The sequence below is a fragment of the Eurytemora carolleeae genome, unplaced genomic scaffold, assembly GCF_000591075.1.
Source record: "Eurytemora carolleeae unplaced genomic scaffold, Eaff_2.0 scaffold377, whole genome shotgun sequence".
Taxonomy (NCBI): domain Eukaryota; kingdom Metazoa; phylum Arthropoda; class Copepoda; order Calanoida; family Temoridae; genus Eurytemora; species Eurytemora carolleeae.
Genome location: NW_019396822.1, coordinates 1 through 10,000, shown reverse-complemented (window position 1 = coordinate 10,000; position 10,000 = coordinate 1). Strand labels below are relative to the sequence as shown.

Below are 10,000 nucleotides of genomic sequence, written 5' to 3'. Positions count from 1 at the left end.
CATATATTTAGATTTCTTTTACTTATTATTTTCTTAGAGGTAGAATGCTACATTTTTCAATTTTAATATAAATTTTCATATTTAGGGATAAGAAAGGGTTTATTTACGATGCCAGAATCCGGCCACAAGCTCTAAACAAAACAACTAATATAACAGGTATTGTTTCATGGGAGATTTTACATCAATTAAAATTGAAGTTTCGAATTTTTTTGATAACTTTTTCATTTTTCAAATGACTATTTAATTTTATAATATTTTTGGATATTTTTTCATTATTTCAGATAAAATTGATAACCACTTTTTAATTATTTAATAACGTTTGATATATTTTTACCATTTAAGATCATTTTTACACGTATTTCATCATTTTAATTTTTTTTAATAACTATATCAGCATATACTATTTAAGTAATTTTTTCAACATTGAATAATTTTATCGTCATTTTAAATCATTTTAAACACTATAACACCTTTTTAGATAATCACCATTTCAGATAATGTCGATAATTTGTTCATAATTTAGATCCTTTTGGGTCGACAGCTGTTAATGTGAACATTTACCTACGAACTATCAATGATATCAACGATTATAAAATGGTAAAATTATCTTTTTTAATTAATTTGTTTTCAGAATTTCATTTTCGTGATAAGAAACAGTTTCTCTGTAAATGGATTCTCGGAAAATACAATAAATTTATAAATTTGATGGATTTTAAAACTGAGTTAAATTAAGGGTGGGACAACTTGGAACTTTTTTGAAAAAAATGTTCAGATTTTTTCAAAGTTAAATTTTCATCAAAAATTCAAATTTCTTGAAAAAATAAAATTGATGATTTTTTTTGCAATTATCAAAAATATATAAGGAGCTGTTTTAAAATGTTTTTACGTGAATAAAGTTCACATGCATAGCAATTGACAAAAATATGTATTAATTAGATGTTTTTGTTTCCAAATATTGCATCGAATATATTCCGGCAAAAAAAAAACTTTTTACGCGACGTAGATTTGAATGATACTATATTTCGTGGAACATTATATTACAACAATTCTAATACTTTATTCCAAAATTTGAAATAATCAGCTGTTTATTAGGATTAAAATTCTTAGTGTAAATAGTAGCCTGTAAGGAAATAAAACCTTATTATTGCAACAATTTAAAGTTTTCAAATTATCTCCTACAAGTTTTGTTGTTGAAAAAAGCTTTTTTGTTGTAAAATTTGAACTTCAAAGCACTAGTTTTTAGCTTTTGTTGTTAAAGAAGTAATAGGAAAATTTTCATAGATTGTTACGAAACAGCTCACTGTGACTCCAATTTCTAAATAAATAACGCAATATATCAATACTAGGATTTTAGGTCGCGTTGCGCCCATCTTCTATTTCAACGATAAATTGTTGCTCTATCTTTGATAATTTTCTCTTCATACAATATAAAGCAAAAACGGATTATATTAATATTATAATAAGACAAATTTTTAAATTCTCAGCTTTCATAAACATTCTCTTGGGTCATGTGAGGTCCTATGAAAACTAACAGACAAACAAACAAATAGACAAGCAAAGTATATCTCTATAAAATAAAGATCTCGCTCATTTATATATATTTGTATTTAACTATAATTATAAATCAATAATCAGAGCAGCTTCACAGTTTTAATATTCATTAATACAGATTTTTTTCTGATTGCACCTCTTCAGTTAATAAACATGGTTAAACTGATGTTTTACAACAAAAATTATGGATTTATTTGTAAACAAATATTTGTTACTTGATGAGCACAATGAGGGATAGACAATTTTTTTGCTAACATATGTTAGCTATATAGCTGGCAAAACGGCTGGACCAAATTGGCTGAATTTTTTTCAAAATTCAAAATTCAAATTTTTTAAAATAAAATTATTTTTTTCAAAATCCGAATTTTTTTTATACAAAATTTTAAATTCAATATTTATTTTTGCACGGGCAACGCCGGGAACTTGAGCTAGTTTTAATATAAATACGCATGCAGTATACAGCATGAATTAAATCGCCATTTTGTAAAACAAAGCACTTCCCTTTCGTTTCAGCGGAGGTATTCAATACTCCAGTTTAAGCCAAATACATCCCTGGGGGATACTTAGAATACAGGTTTTTATTTGCTTTAGCCAGGAGGGGGAGGGGAGGGTTATAGGAGTTTAGGAGAGTATAATAATCTTGATTGTGGAAGAGGAAGGGTGGAAGGGAGGGAGTAGAATAATCTTGATTGTGGAAGAGGAAGGGTGGAAGGGAGGGAGTAGAGTAATTTTCAGGGGGAATTGAAATTCAGAAAGAGAGACGAATGAGAATGTTAGTTATAATACCCCCCTCCCTTCCTTAGTTCTAACACCTCACCTCCTCAATTCTAATACTCCCTAGTCCTCCTCAACTCCTTAGTTATAATACTTCCCCCTCATCTCCTTAGTTCTATTACTTCCACCCTCACCTCCTTAGTTCTATTACTTCCACAATCACCTCCTTAATTACAATACTTCCCTTCTCACCTTCTTAGTTCTATTACTTCCACCCTCACCTCCTTAGTTCTATTACTTCCACCCTCACCTCCTTAGTTATAATACTTCCCCCCTCACCTCCTTAGTTATAATACTTCCTAGTCCCTCTCACCTCCTTAGTTCTAATACTTCCACCCTCACCTCCTTAGTTATAATACTTCCCCCCCCTCATCTCCTTAGTTATAATACTCCCTAGTCCCTCTCACCTCCTTAGTTCTAATACTTCCCCCCTCACCTCCTTAGTTCTAATACTTCCCCCCCTGGGGTGGAATTGGGGAGTTTAAAGAGAAGGGAAACAATATACAGTGCTGGTTACAAATAAAGAATGAGGTTTTAATGACAACCTAAAAATCTTGAACTATTACTATCTTCAGCTGTTATATAAAGTCTGTTTGATAATTTGGCAAACAAAATGAAATTTACTTGTTTCAACATGTAAAAGTATAGATATATTTCGTACGGTCGTATCTGAAGTTTTATCCTTAACGTTTAGTGAAAAATACAAGAAAAGGTGACTGTTATAATCTTTTCCCAGGAAATTACTTTTAGTTTCTTTTTTTGTACAATTAGATTATTATCATTATCATTATTATCATTAATATTATTATTATTATAATTAGGTCGGGAACTGGAATAAATTAATTTCCATTTCTGCCTCTCATGCATTTATAATATCATTATTTAAGCACTAACCTCTCCAAATGTAAAATACAAATTAATTTTTACAAAAAAATCACTTCTTAAAAGTTGGAAATGTCCCTTGTTAGGGAAATTTTACAAGAGAAAACTATCTGTTTGGATTCTTAGCTTTTTCCTCTTGTTTTTCTGTTGAAATCCATCCGAGAAGTTTATAATACTTCTAAGCTTTTAGCCCGCCCATCTTCTACTTTAATTATGAACATTCTCTCTTTGTACATACGAATAAAAAAAGTTCGCATATTTTATAATAGTTTTCATTGATTTTGATTATACATAAATCCTTCCCTGGAGGTCCCACTTCCCACACATAATTTTGGGCCAGTCTATTTAGCCGTTTTGACGTTTATTGGATACAAACAGACAAACAAACATCCATATATAGATATTAGATACACTAATGATTTTAAGCCATTAGGACGCTTCGCACCAGTTGAAATTAGTTTGTTTTAAAGCCAACATTTGTTCATTCTACTCCATCATGCAACAAAATTCAGCGGATTCATCTGTTGAAGTTGGATTATTAAAATTAATTTATTTTCACGCAAACTTTCGCACATTTAACCACCCATAAACATTTACTTAGATCATGTGAGTTTACACAGAAAATTTTAGCTCGATCCAGTCCAACCCAGTCCAATCCAGTCCAACCCAGTCCAACCCAGTCCAACCCAGTCCAACCGTTTCAACGTTTATTCGATACAAAACCCAAGTCAAACCAAATATATAAACAGATACAAAACATAAGTCAAACCAAATATATAAACAGATACAAAACCCAAGTCAAACCAAATATATAAACAGTTACAAGACACAAGTCAAACCAAATATATAAACAGATAGATAACACAAGTCAAGCCAAATATATAAACAGATACAAAACCCAAGTCAAACCAAATATATAAACAGATAGATAACACAAGTCAAACCAAATATATAAACAGATACAAAACACAAGTCAAACCAAATATATAAACAGTTACAAGACACAAGTCAAACCAAATATATAAACAGATAGATAACACAAGTCAAACCAAATATATAAACAGATACAAAACCCAAGTCAAACCAAATATATAAACAGTTACAAGACACAAGTCAAACCAAATATATAAACAGATAGATAACACAAGTCAAACCAAAATGTATAAACAGATACAAAACACAAGTCAAACCAAATATATAACCATCAGGTTGCAAAGATAAGGGATTAGAAAATTGGAGAAGAATAATCAGTTCCTTTCTTTGGAAGAGATAATTAAAAACCTTTGTTTTTAGGAGTTTGCTGTTCAAATTACTTTTCGTCAAAAATGGTTTGACCCTCGGCTCAAATTTTTCGATAGTACAGGTTATATACAGGGTTACCCACAAAATATGAGACTTTAACGACAACATAAAACACCTTAAATATTAGGATACATAGTCCACAGGGTTGAGCTTGGATCTTCTACCCAAATATTATTTATTTTCTAATACTAAATCATCTGGAAAAGAAATGATAAAGTTTACAGCTGCAGGGAACAATAGTTTTAATCATAAGACAAAGTTAATTCCTAACAGTCGTCTCTGAAGAGTAAATTTCTAGTATAACCTCATAATGTTTCATAAAAATTATATTTTGCAGTACATTCTTAAATTGTATTCTTTAAAGAACCAGAGTCCGAATTAAAAGAATTTGAGCCGCGGCTTAAATTTAAACTGCGGCTCAAATATGGTTGGTTCTACTTAAAATTGTATTAAGTATATCAAAATTTAAGCTGGCGCTTAGTTAAAACCGGTTTTTGGTGATTTGAGTCGCGGCTTTAATTCATTCAATTCGGACACTGGGCAAATTATTTTGTACAGTGCAGTGTCTAAATATTTGTATTTTGCAAAAAATGCAATTTGTTTAGGTAGAATAAAGTATCTCACACTGACTGATCCTAAAAAGGTAAGAACAATATTTTTTTGAATTCTGTATCAAGAATTTCAGATTGGCTTATTTTCAAGTATATTTTCGAAGGTTTTGATAAATTCACATTCTTCACATCATGATTTTGATTAGTTTCGAGATTATATCTTGTCTTTTTAAAAACTCTATATCAAAATTTTTTTTTAAAGATGATTGTTTCATGTTTATAAAAACAATTTTTCTAGATTTTTATGCAGGAACACTTTATCAAAACAAGCAAAAACAGAAATAAATTTTGAAAATGTTGAAATCTGCCAAGAATTTATATTTGGAAGATTTTCATAATTTCCAGTGTTTACAGTAATTTCTAAAAATTTAATAAATAATATTACAGATATAGTCGTTTTAATCTTATTATTTTTTTTCCATTTTTCGAAGCAGAAACCAAAACTAAAATTTATCAAGTTCAAAAAAAAACATGATAGACACCTGAGATGGAGTTTAAAGAATTTGAGCCGCGGTTTAAATCTGCCAAAACCCGGTTTAAATTAAGCGCCGGCTTGAATCTTGAAACATTTTATACAATTTTAAGTGGAACCAACCATATTTAAGCCGCAGCTTAAATTTAAACCGCCGCTCAAATTCTTTAAATTCGATCACTGGTCAGAAAAACCGTTCAAGGGTACCGGTGTGAATCGTATGTGATGTCAAGTGCACATTTTATTGAAACAAACCAAAAAAAAAAATGTTGAAATTTAATTTTTAGTGTTTTCAGAAACTTTTGAATATTTTTATTACAAGAAACATGAAGTTAAATTTAATGTTATCTTGCTTCTTAAGTTAAAGTTAGTTCGAAAGCTTCCATTTTCAAAGATCTGACAAGTCATGCAAAATCCCGCAGACAAAGAATAAAATCATTAATCTTTTATCAGGTTGTAAAAAGTATGAAAAGAAACGTTTCTTTTCAATTTGTTTTTTATTCAGTTTATCCATGTATCCATTGTACTATCACGCAAACCAAGAATAAAGCATAAAGCCGATACGGGTTTGGGAATTAAGAGACTTACCCCCCCACCCCCACATTATGGTTCTTTTTTACCCGGCCTTGTAAAGGAACTGTAGGTGATATTTCAAGTGAACCTATATTTTTAGAGTGACATGTCTTATTCACAACGGTACCCGATCAACCTTTTCTCATCCCTTCGTCTAATCAAGAACAACGGATCTATCCTAGTTTTTATCTTTCATTGATTGCTGTGGATTCTACAGGGTGTCCCAATAAACATGGGAATTCAGTGACGAATTCGATATCATCTTTATAAATAATTCTTTGATTTAGTAAAGTGATACCTACTGATAAAGCTGTAATCTGTAAGAGTTTCGTCTGCTTTATGTTCACATTTTGTTTGTTTATGTTTTGACCGCATACATTAGTAATACAAGAAAATTGCAGTATACAAACAGAGTAACCTTGTCCGTCTTCACTGTTCATCTTGCGGAGACATTATAGACACATCTTTGCAGTCTTTAACCCTTTTCATAAAATAAACTCTAGCAGACATAATAATATTATGGCTTTTGAAATTAGGTATTACAATGCCAATTCATAACAAAGACGATATCCAATTCGTCTCTGATTTTCCACGTTTGTTGGGACACCCTGTATATAAAATTGACTTCCGGATATACTACTAAATAATAATGGAGGAAATTTCCCACGCCAGAAAAATGATGATGACTCTCATATTATAATTATTACTATTAATTATCAGATACAAGTGTAAACGGTATCGTTGTGAGTTTGCCGTTAACCCTTTAATATTAAAGTCTCTTGATATTACAACGAAAATCCATTTAAAGAAAAATCAGATAAAATGTGTCTTGTAATAATCAACAAAGAAATTTTACATTTTTCAAATTTTTTCTGATTTTCCCCCCTAGCCCCTTTTCTAAAAATTTATTGTTCACCATGTTTTAGCTCTATGATAGATCGATTATCTTTTACAAAAACTAATATTAAATTTTTATTAATTATTTTTTGAACAATAAATTATTAAGTTATGAACGAAATCAGGCTTTAATCGTCTAAACTAAATATTTGATCAATGAATTCTTAAAACTCATATAATTTAATCAACATAGAATAATTCTTGGAATAGGTTTTATATGATTTAGTTTGAATAATATTAATCACGCTAATCAATACCAGGCAACAGTTACAACTCTCTATATAGAATATCGCATTATGTGCAAACATTTTACAAACATTTTGCAAACATTTTGCAAACATTTTGCAAACATTTTACAAACATTTTGCAAACATTTGTTGATTTTGTATTTTTAAGAAAAAAAGACATTAGGTACTTATAGGTACTTTTTTACAATACCTTCGAAGATTTAAGACCAAAAAAAATAAAAAAGTAAGATATCATGATTTTATTAGTAAATTTTCGGTCCTTTCTATAGGAAGCTGTCACTTTTGTTCGCAATTTCACCACTCAAACAAAAATGTACCGTTTTTGCTTCTTTATACTTTTTTTTTATACATTGTTGAATTAAAATTAAAGAAACTGAATAAAACACAGCCCAGGGACTGTGAGCGTAATTTCAAGTGAATCTCCATGTAGAGATGGCAATGCCCAATATTACACAACGGTACCCTTGAAACCTTAATCTGATCAATAACATGGAAGATATTGTCGTTTTTCTTTGTGTTTAATTCTGATAATTACTATATGTCATCCTGTAGTTTTGTAGAGAAACCACAATTGCAAATTTTTAGTTTGCAAAATCATAAACATTGATATCTCATTCATTTTTGATCAGACAAAGCTTTAAAGGGTACCAATGTGAATCGGGTATTGCCATATTTGCATGGAGGTTTCCTCGAAATTACGCTTACAGTCCCTTTAAGATAGTGTCCATTATCATTTAGGTCTGGATGCCAGATACGTTTTTCAGAAACGAGAAGGTCGGACACTTTCATAATATTCTCGTTAATAACGTTTATATTAGAATTTTTCCTAATGGTGAGGTACTTTACAGTATCAGGTTAGTATCGTTTGTATTATTGTTATTATTATTAGTGGTAGTAGTAGTATAGTTATTATTATTAATATTATTATTATTATCATTATCATTATTATCATTATATTTATTAATCATTATCATTATTAATCATTATCATTATTATATTATTATTATTTTTATCATCATTATTATTAATCATTGTAAATAAAGTTCACGATAAAAAATGATTTCAAAATAAAACCAAAAAAGTTTTAAACGTAATTTGGAAAGAAAAGTTTTGAATCCTAGACCTCTTGTAAACTTGAAGAGATGAAAGGAGAATACTAATTTCTTCATTCCTTAATTTTTAACAAGTTTTCCTTCCCCCGAGAATCAGCTTTGCAACCGGGCAATATTTATATGATGCAGCCACGGCCGAGAATTGGTATTTCTTTTAAAGGGAGCGCAGACTTAGATTTATTTTGGGAAGTAGAGTTTTTCGCATTAAAGAATATCTTGTCCTGGTATTCTGTCCTACGTTTGGAATATCTTTGACTCTATCCTATGTTTTAGACATCCTTGACTCTGTTCTGTGTTTAGAATATCCTTGGCTCTGTCTGTCCTATGTTTAGAATTATTCATAGATTAAAGAGACTGCAGGCCGTATTTCTATTGTTGCCTGGCCAGACCTCGGAATATTATGCCAGATTCAAACAACTTTTTTGAAGCTATGGCTATAAAGATTTCAAAGCTGCAAATTGTTATTTTCGCCCCTAAATTACACATTTATGACATTTATGACATTTATGACATTTATGACCCTCACTGACAATTTACTTTTCAGGAAGCAAAATTTAATGTTATATTGCTCTTACTGTAAATAGAACAGTAAATGCTATTTATAAAGCAATGCAGTTGCACGTGTTTTTTCTAAAGTAAGGAAAAAATTAATAACAAAATTTAAAAGATAATTGTCAGTTATTCATTTATAATGATTTAGCTTGATAATTAAAACATAATAATTTTATAATACTATATAACAAAAGAAATAAAGGAAATTAATAAAATAAATTTAATTATAGTTTTGCTAAAACCTTGAAAATGGTTTGAAAATAAAACCATGTGATACAAAAATATACAATCTACATATGCGTTGATTTTTTAAAATTTACTTTTCAATTTTGACCCCCCATGACGAGCAATAGAAACTATAGTACTTAAAAATTTTCCCAATTTTTGCCAAGCTTCAAGGTTTAAAATACTAATCATTAATAAAAAAAAATATTTATAAGAAATGTGGAAGGGGGCCGGAGTAAGGGGGGGGGGGCTAAGTTTTTAATATTTTTATAACTGTCTCTGTCTAGATGGTTACACCACCGACGACATTACCTATCTTTGGGAGGAGATTGATCCTGTCCAGCTGGCCCAAGGTCTTAATCTACCCAGGTAGGAATACAGGAAAGAAAAGAACGAGTTTATCTCCTTTTAATATTTCATGACACTTTTAAATCCAACTTAAAGGGACTGTAAAGGAAAATGCACATGCTAATCCTATATATTTTATGCACATGCTAATCCGATATATTTTATACACATGCTAATCCTATATATTTTATACACATGCTAATCCTATATATTTTATGCACATGATAAATGCAAATATGAATATAATACATTATACTTTGCAAATAATTTATTTAATTTACATATAAAGGGACGGTTCAAGGTTTGAAAATATAGATTAGTTGAGTACAGACAGTCCACCTTCAAGGTTATGAGTAACGTTGACAGCAGAGGTTAGATTTAGTAGCTTGAGATTAGAGTCTGGTAAAAGATTAACATTTTGTACTGAGGCATCATTGCACTTAAAACAAGTTT

The 10,000-nt window shown here is 30.0% G+C and overlaps 1 protein-coding gene across 1 annotated transcript in view; it reads left to right on the top strand.

The window, feature by feature from the left end:
• The window catches only part of LOC111709067 (glutamate-gated chloride channel), a gene marked incomplete at its 3' end in the record, with an annotated part of 11,583 nt that extends 2,015 nt beyond the window's left edge, over positions 1-9,568 (top strand). The window contains exons 3-9 of the mRNA XM_023482654.1: positions 86-156; positions 524-597; positions 4,501-4,570; positions 5,115-5,152; positions 8,049-8,173; positions 8,723-8,748; positions 9,487-9,568. Coding sequence (XP_023338422.1) covers positions 86-156; positions 524-597; positions 4,501-4,570; positions 5,115-5,152; positions 8,049-8,173; positions 8,723-8,748; positions 9,487-9,568 — 486 coding nt within the window. The remainder of the gene's footprint in view (positions 1-85; positions 157-523; positions 598-4,500; positions 4,571-5,114; positions 5,153-8,048; positions 8,174-8,722; positions 8,749-9,486) is intronic.
• Positions 9,569-10,000: the final 432 nt, after the last annotated feature.